We start from the raw sequence: 17,584 nt of genomic DNA on the forward strand, positions 1-17,584 counted from the left end.
TTTCTCAAGTATTGCTTTCACTGAGCTATGCAGTAACAGTTGTAGGGTTATTTATTACAAGAATTTCATTGTGTTGTTTTCAAATTGTACTTTTTGTCTTTTAATTTGTTCTCCTGAGCAGCACTGCATGTGGCTTATAATGGATGCTTTGAGAACGCTCTATGTTAATATAATCATCCTATAGAGGAGGTATTTTAACATTTAGATGGGTCTTAACAGGTACACTTTAAAGAAGGGAACTGAAACATTTATTACCATGTCCTGAAACTGTATGCAGATTGTCATTCAAAAGATGTTTCATTTACAGGTTTTTCATATTGTTTGAACTTGTTTAAAGGTGGCATGTTTTCTAGGGATCATCCTTTTTTAATTCACGCTTCTTTTTATGAACAGTTTTTCCTGCTGTCCACACACAAACCTCTCTTCTGAACTTTACAGTGTTCATGTGATGCCACTGCAGCTTGTCCTTTTTTGAGGAACTCTTAATCGCTTTGTGGCAATGGTAGAAATCTTAGACCGTGTACCTTTCCCACGTTAAAGCCTCCTCAGCAGTGAGATGTTGTGCGTTTCATTTTGGACTTCATACTGCATCTTTGTTTCCAGAGGGGGGAAAAAAATCCAGGAAATCCAGGGTGGCTAAACAATCTGTAGTGAATAAAATGTCAAAAGAAAAATAGGGAAAAATAATTTCCCAGTGCCCGATGTGAGATCTTCAAATAAATATAACGGTCAAAGATCTAAAGATATTTCTCATATGTTCAAGTCTGTTTCAAGCATGATGTTTGGTGCTTATGATTGGAAAATGTCTAAAATGATCATTCAATGTATAAGAGTAGTTGATTCAGTACATTTCAATGAAATTATTGATGAATCTATAATACTGCTCAAATTTGTCATTTTACAAATTCAACATTCGGTTCACATAATCAACATTTCATTCCCAAAGCTTTTTTTCTTACCGTGTTCAAGATAATTTATTCCTGGTTTTGCACTATTTTGCCTCAGATTTTAAGATCCAAAACCTTTACAATAACCACAGAAGTCACACAGTCGGTATGTTTTTTTTGTCGCCTAACTCTGAGGCTGATATCATGTACATCACTCTCATCCTCCTCCTGTCATGTTGCTGTTAAACGAAGAAACGTGTAACCGATAAAGTACTACTGTCCTGATTTATGGCACATTCAGTCATAGCGCAGCGTCCTTTAGTCCACCAGTCTGTCAGTAGGAACACAGAATAGAGGATTTCAAAAATAAAACAATACCTTGCAACGACTGTATCTGAAAAAGAAAGTAAAATCAGATTAACATATCTTATAATCTGAGTAGAAACTCTTTGGAAACGATTTGTAACTTCTTTCCAGAAATAAATGTTCATATTGGTCAACTTTCAACTGGGTGCTTTAATATCTGTGTGTTTATTTCTGACTCTACTTATAGCTTCTTGTGAATTAATTCTATATCTACTAATGATCTACTCTATTCATTAAATGCATAAGATCATTTGGAATGTTTATACCTATAGTATAATTAATATATCTTTATGCGTCATATATATACAGTATGATTCAGAGCCATAGAGCCATCTCATATCATCTCGCTATGGCGCTGGAATGATTATAATAGATACAGCGAATAACGCGCATGCGCCTTTTGTCGTGTCAGCCTTACGACTTGCCGTAGAAAAGCGAATCTCTCCTGGACCAGAATGTCATATGTGAAACTGGTAACTACTTTTAACGTTTATCTCCTTTGTGTCAACTTAAACATTATGTATTTGTCAGGCTTTCCTGCATTTAAGTGAAGCTTAGCTCCGTAGTCTTACATAATTTGGTTGGTACTTCTCAAATATGTTTGAACGTTTCTAAATTAGTAATCCGTTAATGTTAGCATGTTGTCAGATGATGTAGCTAAGAGGTCAGTTAATTCAAACGGTTCCCTTTCCTCTTTATATAACGTGACGTCATATGATTTGACTCAGAAATGTCAGAATTATTGTATAGAGTCTTTTAACTGACGCTTCAGTCAAGGCAAGGGCTTTATTATCATTTTTATCGTGAATGTGAATGTGAATGTGAGTGTGTGTGTTGTGCCTTGTTTCACGCCAGGTGTCGTTGTGCGCCGTAGCTCCGGGGCTGACGGGTCTGCTGTGCGGCTCTGCGGTTCTGGCTGCATCCGAGGGGAAGAAGAAGAGCCCACAGCCGGTTCTGAGCCTCGATGAGGTGGGTGAATAAATAGCAAACAGGTGCGGGAAAACTTGACAAACTTCAGAACAAATGGGAGAAATATCTACCTGTGTTACTCATAAGTACTCATGCCACACTGGGAAAATACTCCCGCAGTCCTGCATTAAACACCTAACTAAAGCAAAAGTATTTTTTCTGCAGTACATGTTCCCTGTCTGTGTTTTCCTATTATAAATGAATTTGATGGATTTATATTTAAGCACCATGAATGTGTATGTTGCATTTTCGTGCTTTGGATGTTTAAGGTTATGCCAATATACTGTAAATCCAAACCATTGAATCTTGATCATCATATGTTTGTAGTGTTGCTGTAGTGGGAATTGCTCTAGGTACAGGACTAATAAATAACAAAAGAAAAACAATACCACAATCACTCTAATACATAAAATGTGTACATGTCTATAGTTTACTTATTCCTGAATTGTACTTAAACCATTATATCACTTACAGCCAAGCCCCGTGCCCAGGATTTCGTAAATATCGAGGTCCTACACAAAAGCATTTTACTCTGGGCTCAGCAGGTGAAAGACTAAAGAGGGGCTTCCACATGTGGCGGACCAAGTGTTGGTGCTCCCGGATTTGGCAACCCCACTATAACTTTGTCCAGGGTGGTCGTACTCCCACCAAAATCAAACTGTTGTTTGCTGTTCACCTGTAGTTTGTGCACAAAAGCATTTTACTCAGGGCTCAGCAGGTGAGAAACTAAAGGGGGGCTTCCACATGTGGCAGACCAGGTGTTGGTGCTGCCGGATTTGGAACCCCGACTATAACTTTGTCCAAGATAGTCACACTGTCACCAGAATCCCACCATTGTTGGTTGTTTCCATCTTATCTGAGAAGGTTTTCCATCTCCGGCAGTGCAGATTCTCTATCCTGAGGATAATTAAGACCTCTGCGTGTAGCAGCAGCCATATCATTGGCTAGAACTAGCTAGATCTGATGGATTTGGAGACATAAACACGAGTGAAGTATAACCGGAAGCGAGAGAGAGAGAGAGATCAGCACCTGCAGCTCTGCCCGCTGTGAGGGACCGGTGAGCGGAGTAAAACACACCTTTAGACGTCAACTAACACATTTAGCTATGGCACTGTTGTATGTATGTATGTATATATATATACATTGAATTATTCAATTTGATAATATGTAATCAACTTAGGCATCCCTCCCCAAAAAATAAATAAATATATATTCATAACTCATATTCGAATACATGAATAATTATTCGAATACCTGAATAGTTTCGAATATTCGATTAATCGTTCCCATCCCGACACACAGAATAGTATATTTACCCTAACCCAAATTGTCTAAAATTGTGGTATCCATTGATTACAATAGGTTTGTAAAAGCTATTTGCAATACCAAGACCAATAATACATTTGTATTGTTCGTAATATTAGTGTTCATCATTGTTGACATTGGTATGTCAACTAGCTAGCAGATATAAATTAAAGAGGAAGTTCAAAAGTAAGTGTATGTAAATGCCGTTCTGGATATTCTGGTGACAATACTGCAATCCTTGAAAAGTCTCCTAAGTCTTTGTATTATTGTTGGAAAACAATGTTGGTTTCTCTGATTGTATCAGACTGCTATGTATCTCCCCCAGGAGGAAAACTAGGTCCACTAATTCATCTTTGCTCAAATTTGACCTTTTACGCCATCAATAGGGACAGTGTTGTTTATGCATCTTGTGTTCAAAGGAGTAAGCCATTATACAGCAGTGTGTCATCACCTGGGTTGGTTTGATGTCAAATCAAATACCAGACTCCAAACTGTTTAGTCTATGATCAATCATCAATAACTTCTATGTATTTGTTTAACTAATATCCAAGTCAAAACTAACAAAACACCCTTATTTAGCCTGGCCTGTGGGGCAGTTTGAGTGGATTAAATGCAGTTTGGATAATACTTTAACACCTTATTGTTGTTGTTTGTTTCAGCTGCCGTCATTATACAACATCCCTGAAGCAGAGCCTCATGTGGAGCCAGTGGCCGGGACCCTGGAGGAGAGCGTCGCCTCGCTGAGGAAGCTGGCAGAACCATACACCAACCAGTGCCAGGTGTGTTCACATCCGACACTAAAGACACGTTTGATCGTTTCACTCCTTTATTTGATAGTTGAAGGAAACATTTAATAAAATAATGCATGTGGTGCGCACACTAACCACTCGGTTTCAAAGAAGTTTAATAATAGCATAACAATGGGGCAATGCTGTGCCAGAGTATATATTTCAGAATTTCTACTTTGAATTTCTCTATGCAAGCTATATTTACCAAGAAAGAATAAATATAAATAATACCAGCCTAAGTTGTGAGCTGCTATAACAAATGAAGAGCTGTGAGATCTATAAGAAAAACCCGAGTTGTATTGTCTTTCTGAATCTGAATCAGTCCTGCTGAGTTTAACCCTAATCTAGACTCATGTTTTCATAGATTTTGTGAAAATGTTAAAGAATCTAAAGCCCAAACTGTCCTTCTCACATCCCTCTTTGGTCTTCCTCAGTTAAACAACAGTTTTGAGGTCAGCTGTTTGACTCCTATGTGCCAATAATGCAGAAAATACAATCACATGGGTGAAACCCAAAGCAGCTGATGCATGTTTATCACTTTTCAAACCAGAATACGTCACACGAGCAATATGTGGATGTGAAGCCCATCAGTTGTTATTGGTGTTGGATGAAAGACATTTTGGCACAGACAGTGTTTGAGGAATGTGTTTAATTTAGAAAAGGTGAAAAGTCAGCTTGCAGTGAGGCGTGAAAGCCTTTCTCGTACAAAGACATATTTATCTCTTCTGGGTTTTATCACATTTTGCTGCATACAGGGAAACATGGGCTATTTTTAATAATGAACTCTATCTGAGGAAACATTAAAAAAGGACAATGTGGAAACACTAAATCAAGCGTTTGAACCTTGATAGAAGGAAAATAAGTGAATGAATTATGTTTTTAAAGGGGAAATAATATGCTGTAAAATGTGCATTAATAAACTAACTTTCTTTTTTTGCAGCAAACGGGCCACGTTGCATTTGAAAAAGTGGAGGTCGGTAACGTGAACATTTCTTAAACTGTTGTTTCTGTTGAGGTGTTAAAAACAATTCTGATACAAAAGAGCTATATAAAGATGAAAGCGCCAGACCAAATGTACAACCGTAGTTTCCGTTGCTTATGTTGAACAAGCTGATAAGGCTGTTATCAGATGAAAGTAACCCACGCTCCTGTCTCTTTCTTTGTCTCCTGCTGATCTTTGGACCTCAGCAAGTTTACAAGACTGTGGAGCCCACAATCAGCTCCTCCATAAAAACTGTCACAGGTCAGAAATCACATTGTTTTTGTTCCCAGTCAGAGAGGGCAGAGCATTATGTGCTGTGAGTGTAAACATGTGAAGTCTCCCTAGACTCCAAGAAATGTCGTTTGACTTGTTTGTTTACAAAACAATGTCAAAATATATTCACCTAAGAACAATTAACAATATGCTCCACTTATTAAATCTGTTGAATTTCCTTTTAAAGACCTCAGGTGTCTTCACGTTTTCAGATATATTTCCATTTTCTTCTCCCCTTTTATTTTTCAGATGTGTACCAGTTCCTCAGTAACCCCCCTGCTGACCTCTACGACAGTGTGGCGGCCGTGGGCTTCTCTGGCATCCTTGGACTTTTCTTGGCCAAAGGTTAACATTTGCACCCACACAAAAACACTCACTGACCTGCATTCTATCATAATTGGCATTTCAGTGAAAGCGTCAGTCTGTGTTCTGCTACAAACAAATACAAATTCCCACCGCTCCCCATCCACCTCAAGAGAATTGGAAATGTTGATATGACTTTCGGGTGTCTTTGATTGCTCTTTTAACGGAACCATTTGTTTGGTGGCGTTAATTTCCATCGATTCAGTCAGCTTTTCCCGGTATGGATTACTTTAGTGTTTATGGTTCAGGAGGTTTTGAGCGTCTCCTCCTCTCTTCTGATTAAAACCGGCAAAAACAGTGAATGAAGCCGTTTGATGTTAGATAATCAAAGTTTCTCCCTGCACTTCTTTCTCTGATAACTCAAGATCAAAGAAATCTTTAAGGTTAATTTAATCCCCATATCTGAGAATCATCATGATTTTGTTTAAAATAATGAGCTTTGCCTATACAGGACTGACTAATAAACAACAACTATAAGACCCAGTAGCAGGGGACATCACACAAACAAGGAGCTGTCCTTCTGTCTTTGAGATAAGTATTGGAAACAGTCATTTCTCTGCAGCAGCTCTCTGACTCCTGCTCCCTCCTCTCAGGCTCCAGGGTGAAGCAGGTGGTGTTTCCTGTTGGACTCATGGCTCTCAGCGCCTCCATGTTCTACCCTCAGCAGGCTGCGTCCGTACTGAAGGTTTGTTTTGTTTTGGAAATATACAGTTGAGGCCTAAATTATTTTCCCCACAGGAGTTATGGAACATTTTCCTAAAATTCTTCCCAATGTTTCCAGCATTGATAAAACTTGATATAATCAAACATTCACCAGTGCTATTTAGTAGCTTTTGGTACATTTTGGAAAATAAAATACGTTTTTAGGCTTGCTTTATATCAAATATAGTGAAAAATGGGTTGGTCAAAAATATTAGCCCCCATGTGAATCTTTGCTTTCAAACCACACCTAATCAATCAATCAGCTTTCAAACCACACCTAATCAACCAATCGGCTTTCAAGCCACACCTGAGCATTCAATCAGCATAAAACGACTCCAAGAAACAGGCACTTGAATACCTTATTGAGAGGGACTATACTACTACTCCTACTCACCATGCCAAAGACAAAGGAAATCAGTCTTGAGCTCAGAAAGAAGACAGTGGAGGCTCATGATAAGGGGGAAGGCTATATTGCTATTGCCAAGCGCTTCACATGTCTAGAACTGCTGTACGTTGCATCATTGCGAAGTACAAGGAGACAAATTCTGTAAGAAACAAACCTGGGCGTTGTCGAGAGCGCGAGATTTCAAGAACTCTGGAAGGGAAAATAGTCAGATGTCAGCAAGAATCCCCGGACATCTGCCAAGACGATTGTTGCTGACATGGCCTCTTCTGGAGTTGATGTTTCAAGGAACACAATTGTGAGGACACCAAAACCAAGGAGCTGGAGTGGCCCGCACATAGCCCAGATCTTAATCCTATTGAGAATCTGGCGGGTGCTCAAAGTGAATGTCCATGCTCGGAAACCAAGCAATTTGGACCAGCTGGAACAATTTGCAATGGAAGAATGGGCCAAAATCCCTCAAGAGACCTGTGCCAACCTAGTAAAGAACTACTCTAAGAGGTTGTTGTCAGTTGTGGCTCAGAAAGGGTACACAATTGACTATTAATGGCCTGGGGGCTAATATTTTTTGACCAACCCATTTTTCACTATATTTGATATAAAGCAAGCCTAAAAACTTATTTTATGTTCCAAAATGTACCAAATGCTACTAAATAGCACTGGTGAATGTTTGATTATATCAAGTTTGATCAATGCTGGGAACATTGGGAAGAATTTTAGGAGAATGTTCCATAACTCCTGGGGGGCTAATAATTTAGGCCTCAACTGCACATCAGGGTCATATCTGTATAAAACGTCACACTGCCTCATGAAACATCTGGACATCCTAATATATCCCGAGTTGTTTCCTAAATCCGATATCTGACTAAAGGCGATTTTGTGGAAATATTGATTGCAGTTCCATAACATTTTGTACACCACGGGACACTGGATAGTTAACAAAGTCAGCAAAAACATTTTCATCTGTTTTCAGGTCTTTATTTAATCTTCCTTCCTGGAACTTAAATAAACTCAGGAAACAGCTGTGAAAGCAGGAATTTCTTTTCACGTCCAAATTATTCCTGGTTAGTACGTTTTTGAGACAGAAAGTTCATCCTACGGGAGTTATTTAGGAAAATCCCCCCCTCATCCTATAAACGGTGTCTCATCAGAATATGCGTTGGGTAGTGTTTGATCTGTGACTGTACTTCCTGTGAGGAAAGGGCTGTGCTTCCCTGCAGGAAGTCCTGGCTGTGACTTGTGTTTCTATTTCCACTGATGTCTGGCTCATTTTATTTTCTGTATTTCCACCCAGAGAGCCGACACAAAAAAAGAGAATCGACACGCCCTGATCACATTCACAGCTGAAACGCTCAGACTAGCAGGGCAGGGTCCAGATGTGAAAACATATGAGCGGGCGAGATAAAAAAAGACGTTTAGCTTCTGTTTGGCAAAAAAACGAGAAAAGCTGCAAACTTATAAACCCAATGCAGTGTTTTTATTTACAGTAATAATGGCAAATCTGTTGATGTTATTGGTGTTGTTAAAAAAAAAGATATGACACAGTTCTACGGCATCAGAAAAAGTAGCTTGAACTCTTAACCTCTTTTCCTAAGATAACTAGCTGGATGTTCTCTGAAGGTTTCTTTTGGCTGAGAGATGACTGATGTGTGTGTCATGTTTCTTCCTGTGTGTTCACCAGGGGGGTCGTGACTCGACGTACAGCTTGGCTCAGCGTGGCCGCGGCAACCTGGAGAGTCTCTGGAAGTCTCCTCCGTTTGGAAAAAAGAAGGTGGGTCTCAGTGACCAATCATTCATAAGCCTTTAATTACAATAGCGATGATCCCTTCTTAAAATCTATTTATATATTTACTACATTATTTTATATTGTTTGAAATATTCCATTTCTCATATCTACCTACTTTTGCTTAATGTTGAGGTTGTTTTCAAATGTTTTTATCATCGTTTTCACCATTTTAATTTTGCCTTTGAAAGCATTTTGCTTCTTTGTTTTCAAAAGTGCAATATAAATAACGTTTTTTTTAATATTAATATTGTGTATATTGATGTTAATTGTTACAACTTTTGTTTAAAAGTCTTTTTTTCCCTTCCTTTTGCTCAGGAGAAAAAAGAGAAAACAGAGAGCAGCGACACAAGCTGAGACTCCACTTTCCAGTAACACACACAGAAACGCACACACACACACCGGTACGACTCCTGTATATTAACTCTTATTATAATTATTCACTCAGACACACAGCCACTAATAAGGACGTCATTATTTATTTAAGTTGAACATCTCCAAAACGTGTGAAGTGTGTTTCTGAACCCCCCCCTTCCAAGAAGCAGGTATTTTCAGGATAGTCAATATTCTGAATATCCAGATAAACCTGTGTATCTGCTTCTTGGAGAAGCTAATCATTCCCATTTTCTCTTTCCATGGTGTCAGTTTCTGCAGTGTTTGTTCTCGAATGTGCAGCAGAACAGGACTGTATCTGCCAGCGTCACTTCCTCATTCTTTTATTTGTTGAAACTGCACAACACAACTTCCCATGCTACAAACTAAGAAATGCGCTGTTACAGCTGAAACAACTGACATACAATTAATCAGCCACTATTTTGCAAATCATGTATCTTTCGATACACAAATGTTAGAATTGTTTGTTTCCGTCCTCTTACTTTCGAGTAAAGTGGATTTCTCTTTAAAAGCAGTAAGAAAATGTCATCTTTGGAATTAGTTGGAATGGAAAAAGTAGTAATTAGTGAATTGTTCTGTTTGTCTTTTCTTGTGTTTGTAAGCAGAAATGCTTTAAAAACCAGTGAAGAAGTTTAAAAACTAAGTAGAAGGACCAACGCAGACTAGAAAAACATTTATAAATTATATGTTGTAATGTTAGTTCAAAAATCATTATTTGCCAACTACCTGTCATCTCTGCTGATGGATTTTTTTGTTGCACTTTTCTCAAAATGACAAACAATTTTTTGCCTTTTCTTTGCATAATGAAGTTATTTGTATTATTATGAACATTATACGGGCGGCTTTGAAGAGCTGTCGTTGTCAAGTGAAGCTTACAACGGTATACATAAAAATAATTATTCATGTCGACATATTTATTCCCCCGGATGTTTTCACGTCGCAGTTGATACTGATAAAACGTACTTGTTACAGTAAAGGGCCAAATCAAATGATGTATAATAATTAATTAGCTAAATGTATGTGTTGTCCATGTATAATAATGCGCTGTATATACTGTACAAGGTTTTATCTTATTGCGATGGAAATAAATCTGGATTCTGAAAAGGACACATATTTTCTTCTTTGATGTTTTTTTTTGTGGGAGTATTCACGGTGTACTGTACATGGGTGTTTCTCAATGTTGAAGAAGGCTGCTCCAGAGCCACTTCAAGCATACTACGTCATCGAGTCCCGCCGAAGGACTGTTCGAATGTCCAGCATACTTGGAATTCTACCGAGGCCGGCCCGGCGTACTTCGTAGCGAGGTATTTCGAGGCTGCACATATGTAGACTCCGCGGTCTCCGGAGAATTTTTAAAAAATGTATTCTGCCTGATTTTCTGCCCTTGATGAAATACATTTACATTAATAATTGAACAAAGTAAACACCCTTTGCACCCCGGGCGGCAATATTTTGCATTTGCCCTGTACAATGGGCGCTGTAAGTGATGAAAGTGGGGGATGTTGACTTATCAGGCGCCCGCAGCGCACACTCCGGGGGGCATATCCCTGGACCCCCCTAAAGCAGTGTTTCTCAAACTTTTTCATACCAAGGACCACTTAACCAATAAAAAAACACTCGCGGACCACCTAACTCCACAAATATTTAAAAAAAAACACATTACAAATCGCCTGAAAATGGTACAAACAAGTGGCAACATGTGTGATGAAGGTGTGCTGTTGTGACCTCGCTCCATTGCGGAGATATTCCCGCAAGAGTGCGGAAAACTTAAATGTATTTATTTATTTCAAATGTGAAATGTTACCAATATACTCACACTTTGAGAAGCACTGCCCTAGAGGATGTGAAGTCCACCCCCCAATTAAAACATGTTCATATACAATAATGAATACATTTGAAACCTTCTTTATATAACCAACATGTCAATACATTTTTTGTAGTGTATTGGTCTTTTGTAGAGATTTTTCATTTATTCTTTATATATTGTATTATGTATTGCTAGGGAGGGGGCACCTAATCATAATCTCGCCTAGGGCACCAAAATGTCTAGGGCCGGCCCTGGTTGTGTGAGTAAGTGTGTCATAATATATAAATAGATATTAAGTACCAAATTAATTAATTGTTAGATCGTGTATGAATTACTACAACATTAAAAGGAGTTACTGGAGTAAGCCCCCCCCCCCCAGTATAAATGTCTATATTTCTTCACTTTTTGTCTGGCTCGTGATGATGCAGTCAACCATCATCAGCTGCACGTCCAGAGAAAAACCAGAGCTGTGTGTGTGTGAGAATGTTTCCCTTTAATCTAATTTCCTCTTCCCTTTCTCCCTCCGGTTCTGATTTATCTCTTGACCCGTGATGTAATGTTTCTGAAGAGGATACGATGCGACTCCTCTGAACCCTCCCAATGTTGATGTGGGTTTAAAGGAACTTAATTTAAAACCAATTATACCCATTAACATGTTTTATCCACTGTTTTTTAAAGCAGCATGAGGTGACAGAGGAATTTACTTTTTGGATCCAACATTGTTCAATTCTTATGTTAAATCAGCAGCAGTTTATTAAGCATTTGCACAACAGTTATATATTTATATGTAGTATCCAATGAATACACAATATAAATAAAAAGTTAGAATAAACAATAACCTTCTTAAATGACACTCAAAAATCTGAACACAATATAATTACCTATTACTACTACTGTTGATATTTATATTAACACTATATTTATTTTTAACTAATGTCAAATGCCTAGGTAAGATGCTGCTGTAACAAAAAGTTCTTCAAAAGTACTTCAAAATATATTTAATCTAATAATATACCAAACTTCTATTTCTAAATACATGATAAAACTATATGAATCCCTGTACGAAAAATCAGGTGGCATGGCAGCAATAGTAATGAGAGGAAGGATAAGAGTTATATAATATAGATTAGATGCAAGTGTCAAGTTTTTTATATTTATTCAACTGCAATGATAACTAACCGAATAGACGCAAAATCAGCAGAAATAACATGCATGTGATAAAACCATGACTACAGACTTCCAAGAGGAACCAAAAGGAACCAAACCACAAAACAGTTTTGAACTTCCTCAAATCTTTAAAACGCTCGTTGGAAATATCCAGTTGTCACATGTGCGCTGCGTGTGAAAAAACTGCCAAAGTAGCGAAAAATATATCAATCTTTGTTCAGTACAAACATCACGTTCCTGTGTTTCCCCGCTAAGGGAGTAGCAACATGAGGTTTAACTGTTTATCTGCACATTGTTTAAAGCATCCATCAGTGGGAACATCAGTATGCCCAGTTTCACAGCTACATATATATACACAACCTTATTGAGACCATTTGTTCACCCTCTAAATTGATGTGGAAGTAGGCGGTGAAAACACAGGAAATACACTGACCCGTGTACATTTAGAACGTAACATATCCGCATTACAATGTGTAAAAAAGATTAACACTCATCTTACTGTGAGGCGTGTGGCGCAGTGGACTAGTGCGTTGGTGTTCAGATCAGGGTAGCACAGGTTCAAACCCCACTGCAGTCAGCATGTCGTTGTGTCCCTGAGACACTTCTCCCCAAATGGCTCCTGTGGGGATTGTCCACAGTATTGAGTATGTCGGTCGCTTTGGATAAAAGCGTCTAACAATTAACATGTAATGTAATGTCTTACATGTCTGCTGGAAGCTGGCGTGAATCCACTTCTCATCCAATTCAAAGCCCCATTTGTGTGATACACCTTTAAGATCTAGTTCATTTGTATACACTTAAGGATAAATGTAACATTGATAATGTCTTAAAACTTGTAGTACTATATTTAAGACCGTGTATAATCTAAATGTTAAACTTCCCAATGTAAAAGTGAAAGCTGCAGTTTGAAAATTAGTCAAACAAATATTATTAAACTGGCATAGTTTAAAAGGCGTTTAAAGAAAAGTTTAAAGCATGAGACCATGTTTGAAAAGTTAGTTTTATTTCAAACTTTAGTCATATTAAATGTTTCTGCAATCAAAAGCAGTAATGCCAACCTAAAATAAGAGGTTAAAATAAGTGATTCAGAGTTACATGTTGGCGATAAACAAAAGGGTTACTCATAGTGTGAACTACAAACAGAAACATTACTGTGAAACACAATTCCCCTTTTTAAAAAGCTGAACTCTGAGTGGAGCGAAGCGACTGATCTCTGTCTCCATCAGCCTCCTCCTCCGTCACTCCTCCGTCACTCCTCCGCTGGCGTGCCCATCTTCACCAGGCTGTTTTTGCTGAACCTGAAGAGCCTCCAGCCCTCCTCCTGGGAGAGATCCTCGGCGCCGCGCAGCTTGTAGAACTGGATGGACGGCTCGTTGTTTTCGGCCACCACAAACATCATGCCAGTGCAGCGCGTATTCATCGCCAGCTGCAAGAGAGACAGGGATTATAGTTAACAAGTGTACTTATAAAAGTCTGACGAGAAAACAGATCCAAAGAAAAAGCTGCCCTGATACAAAAAGGGGAAACACAAACATTACAAACATTTCCCCGGATTTGTTTGCATTGTCTCTCAGGTTTTGAACATTCAAATGGAAAATGTGCACCATTGCAACTCAATGTATCTCTCGTCAGTGAACATACTCACATCACTGAGGTGGCGCAGAAGCCCAGAGCCAATGCCCATTCCTGGAGAGAGGGGGGGAGAGAGAGCTCATTAATTAAAAAAGCATCTGACGAGATAATGAAATGCTGAATGCTGAGCCGTTCTTTTCCCTTACCTCTGTACTCGTCCATCACGTAGAACTCCTCCAGATACAGCTGTTTGCCGACCCAGGGGTCATACGTGAAGTAGTACATGACGAAACCCACCACCTTCCCGTCTGCACACAGTGAGGAGAGGGGTAAGTATCCATATATGTTTATATTTATACTGACATTCCTATATTTATATTATGTGTAGCACATACAGTTGCATGAATGGACATTACTTCTGCAAAATTCATGTTGTGGCCTTTAGTGCACAGAATGCAATGCATGGAGTTTAAATGTAGGGTAGGTAAGAATGGCGAAACCACTTTGAGTGCCCTAGAATTGGAAAGTAAACAACCGGAAAAAATCTGCCCCTTCCTTCAGACTTCCTCACAGAGCCCCTCCTCCAACACACACGAACGTGCACATGACCAATGAGGGCACGAGATAAGTTTGTGCACAGATGGAAGGCTTACAGGCAGGTAGGCCATCCAATTATCTGACCCGGGCTGGCTCAGGTGATTGGTCATGCTTTTTACAGCACCACGGCTTCCACAGATTAATTTGTTTTTGTATTTATTGTCAAAGCATTTCATATATTCATTGCTATCGGGATGTTAAGAGCGTTTCATGGAATATAACAAAAAGTGTTTCTGAAGTGAATTACCTACCCCACCTTTAAGTCATATGAGTTTCATTTTAAATAGTTTTCCTCTTCTTGTGTAAAGTATTTTGTTTATGCTGGGTTCTGTGTGATTTAATTACCTGACAAGTTTAAGGCTAATTTACTTCTGCCATGTTTTGGGAAGAACTCCCGGCTAACAGGTAAAGTTATGATGATAACAAATCATTATAAATGAATAAAATATCTGGGAGTTAAATGACATTATCTGATGCAGCATCAAATTAAACATGATTTCCATTTGATGCTACTTTATACTTTTACTCTATTGCATTTTTTGAACAGCTGTGGTCACGTGTTACAACAGAACATTGTACATGATAAGAAGCATATGATCAGCTCAAACATACAATCATTTTTTAAGCAAACTGTTTTAATGCAAGACCAGTACTTTTAGTTTGAAACGTATCAGTACATTTAGATAATAAATTGTTGTATTTGTATGTTTACTAAAGTAGAACATCTAAATGCTGTTTCCGCTCGTGATCTGAAGATGTTGTACAAAAACAGGAAGCACACGCTGTACAGAGTTTAGGTTCACACTGTCGGTCTGTGCAGGTGGAGGAAGCAGCGAGTCATAACCTCAAACTGAGAAATGTCTGGGAATTAAACTCTGAAGAAGCTCAGATTACACTTTGAAAAAGGGAGAGTAAACATCCAAAACTCTTAAGTTGCAGACAAAAGAAACAGCGTTCTTAACACATATCTGTATCTATTTCTCTCTGGAGACGGCTTCTCTGTGAGGTAACTCAAGGTCAAGCCAAGGGAGGGGGGTGTGGGTGTGTGTTTCAGTTGTTATGAGAAGCAGCAGGGTGTTCTTACCGTCACTGCTGTTCTCTCCTTGGAGCTCAGCGATGATGCAGTGGTAAAACGGGGTGTCACCAAAACCATCCTCAAGGAGTTCTGCAAGCAAATGACACCTTAAGTCTCAGGGGAACAACACTGAGAGTTATGTGAATAGATCGATGGAAAGAACTTTAAAAAGTCACCTTTTTCAGTCAGTGTGACCTGGTCCTCCATCTCTTCATACTTAGCAAGTTCCTGGGACAAGAAAAACACAAAGCATGTTATATCAAGTAAGGAAACTAAGTTCAAAACATCTGAAAATGATAGTCTCATTACTTTTTATAACTCACACTGATGACATAAGCATCCCTTGTTTTTTAAGAACTTTTCTAGGCATAACAGGGAAGTCAAAACTGTTACTTTTAGGACGTATAAAAACATTTTTTTTTCAAATATAGGAATTATAAACCAATGTTTTCAAATATATAGAAAATCAATACCTTTAACTGCTTAAATACCAGTTATGCTTCATATGACTAATAGTTGTTGATTCAAACAGTTATCATTAAGTGCTTATCAGCTGAATGCATGCTGCTATGTTTGATAAGTAATATATGTGATTTGGTCCGTAGGTCAGACAAAACGTGCCCTCTTTTTGGTGGACATCTTCCTAATATTCTCTTAACTATATTACTCGAAACAACAGTACAACCCTCATCACCTGTAGCCCTTGTTGTGTTATTGATGCCATCCCATTATGTATAGTTCTACAACCGTAACAACATGACATTGACCTCCGTAAGAACTTAAGCTGTAGGTAAGACTATTTTGGAACCCGGATACGAGTCTCCATGCTGTAAACAAAGACCAACGACACTAATCTCACTCGGACATCCTCCAGACGGTGATTCATCGTTTAAAGCGTCGTCTGGCTTTCATGTCTTCGGAAATACCGGTAGAATAGAGTAGATGTGAATGTCACGGCTCCCTAACAGTTAGCTAGCTGGCTAGTTCAATCCTTCGGCGACTGTTAGATGTGTATGATGGTCCTTGGCCTACCTTCACCAATCGTAATATGTCAGACACGTCCCTGGGTTCAGCCTTTCGTAATTTATACTCCATTTTCTTCTTTTACTCTTTTTTCTTAGAAGTCCTCTGTATGTGAAGTGAAAGATTAGTTGTTTCTTCATTCGCTTCAGAGTAGCCTTTTCCCAACAGTCAGTCTCTGGTCCGGACGCATTAGACGAAACAAGAAGGTCATCCAGTAGTTATCACCCTCGGCTGGGTCGCTGCCGTTTATCTGCCGCTTCCTTTGTTTACATCGGGAGCTTTATACCCCGCTTGCGCTGGAATGTGGTTGGTCAGTTCCCAACCTATCATATTTCTGACGAATCAGCGTCACAGTCTGCCAGTTTGTTTAGCCAATCAGGACTCAAGGAAGGCTCACATGAAGCGTAGGTTCTAGTTCGGTCATTAGATCTTTGTTATTCTCGGCAAAGTAAAGTGTTTTGTACTTGGTGGAAGAAGTAGCTTAAGCTATAGCACAATGTAGAAATGCTAACAAATTAGAGTAAAGTATGACAAATCTAAAAAGTATTTGCAACAAAAAAAAGAAAGTTGTGATGTTCACATATTTTGATACTATATAAACCCACACCAACGCATACAAATATCCATAAATTACCATGCATACATATGATCCAGCATAATGCAATTTATTATATTATTTTTCAACGATTTGTTTGCCCCTAAATGTTGCAGCTGGTAAAGGTGGAGCTCCTTTTAATTACCTCAACATACAAATAATAAATGATAATTTATCTAATGTGAATCTTGCATCTTACAAAGTGTCAAATACATTTTGTGGAGTGAAACTACAATATTTGACAACCTATTTGAAGTAAGAGTTTTGCATCTCTACCTGACATGAAGTGTGAACACAACACAAGTTATGTGTAAACAGGAATAGTATGTGTAGAATGTTTTACGTGCTGAAAGGTTATTAAATACTTCTCAATATACTTTTAAGCTGTGTTAAATAATGACAGGAAATACATAGTAATACATTCTGCCCATACTACTGACCTAACTTGGAACTTATGAATAAACTACAATGTAAAACAGTGTGAACCAATAGTTTTGTATATGCATATACAGTCCATCAGACTTTGAGGTATTT

The 17,584-nt window shown here is 38.5% G+C and overlaps 3 protein-coding genes across 3 annotated transcripts in view; 2 read left to right on the forward strand and 1 right to left on the reverse strand.

Annotated features, from left to right (window-relative positions):
* Nucleotides 1-1,394, forward strand: part of klhl15 (kelch-like family member 15) — a 10,938-nt gene extending 9,544 nt beyond the window's left edge. Inside the window, exon 10 of the mRNA XM_079661203.1 lies at nucleotides 1-1,394. This exon is cut by the window's left edge and continues 3,187 nt beyond it. The gene's annotated coding sequence lies outside the window, so the exon portion shown is untranslated.
* A 215-nt stretch (nucleotides 1,395-1,609) lies between these two features.
* apoob (apolipoprotein O, b) lies at nucleotides 1,610-10,323 on the forward strand. The gene is made up of 9 exons (XM_079661425.1): nucleotides 1,610-1,726; nucleotides 2,109-2,222; nucleotides 4,187-4,306; nucleotides 5,256-5,288; nucleotides 5,504-5,558; nucleotides 5,820-5,915; nucleotides 6,527-6,618; nucleotides 8,720-8,809; nucleotides 9,140-10,323. The coding sequence occupies exons 1-9, from the start codon at nucleotides 1,709-1,711 to the stop codon at nucleotides 9,176-9,178; spliced, it is 657 nt and encodes a 218-aa protein (XP_079517551.1). The 5' UTR covers nucleotides 1,610-1,708; the 3' UTR covers nucleotides 9,179-10,323.
* Nucleotides 10,324-13,174: 2,851 nt separating this feature from the next.
* LOC307026498 (diamine acetyltransferase 1-like) lies at nucleotides 13,175-16,722 on the reverse strand. The gene is made up of 6 exons (XM_079661932.1): nucleotides 16,465-16,722; nucleotides 15,609-15,660; nucleotides 15,442-15,522; nucleotides 13,967-14,068; nucleotides 13,834-13,874; nucleotides 13,175-13,614 (listed from the first exon to the last, which is right to left on the reverse strand). The coding sequence occupies exons 1-6, from the start codon at nucleotides 16,525-16,527 to the stop codon at nucleotides 13,438-13,440; spliced, it is 516 nt and encodes a 171-aa protein (XP_079518058.1). The 5' UTR covers nucleotides 16,528-16,722; the 3' UTR covers nucleotides 13,175-13,437.
* Between the last annotated feature and the right edge of the window lie 862 nt (nucleotides 16,723-17,584).

The sequence above is a fragment of the Notothenia rossii genome (assembly GCF_949606895.1).
Source record: "Notothenia rossii genome assembly, chromosome: 12".
Classification (NCBI taxonomy): Eukaryota; Metazoa; Chordata; class Actinopteri; order Perciformes; family Nototheniidae; genus Notothenia; species Notothenia rossii.

Bases quoted from the DNA above. Each gene is read 5' to 3' on its own strand.
- apoob (XM_079661425.1), top strand. The intron at 5,559-5,819 runs GTCAGAAATCAC...TTTATTTTTCAG, and splicing joins CTCCATAAAAACTGTCACAG to ATGTGTACCAGTTCCTCAGT. The intron at 5,916-6,526 runs GTTAACATTTGC...CCCTCCTCTCAG, and splicing joins TGGACTTTTCTTGGCCAAAG to GCTCCAGGGTGAAGCAGGTG.
- LOC307026498 (XM_079661932.1), bottom strand. From the start codon at position 16,527: ATGGAGTATAAATTACGAAAGGCTGAACCCAGGGACGTGTCTGACATA. The intron at 15,523-15,608 runs GTGACTTTTTAA...ATTTGCTTGCAG, and splicing joins GGTCACACTGACTGAAAAAG to AACTCCTTGAGGATGGTTTT. The intron at 13,615-13,833 runs GTGAGTATGTTC...TCTCTCTTGCAG, and splicing joins TTCTGCGCCACCTCAGTGAT to CTGGCGATGAATACGCGCTG.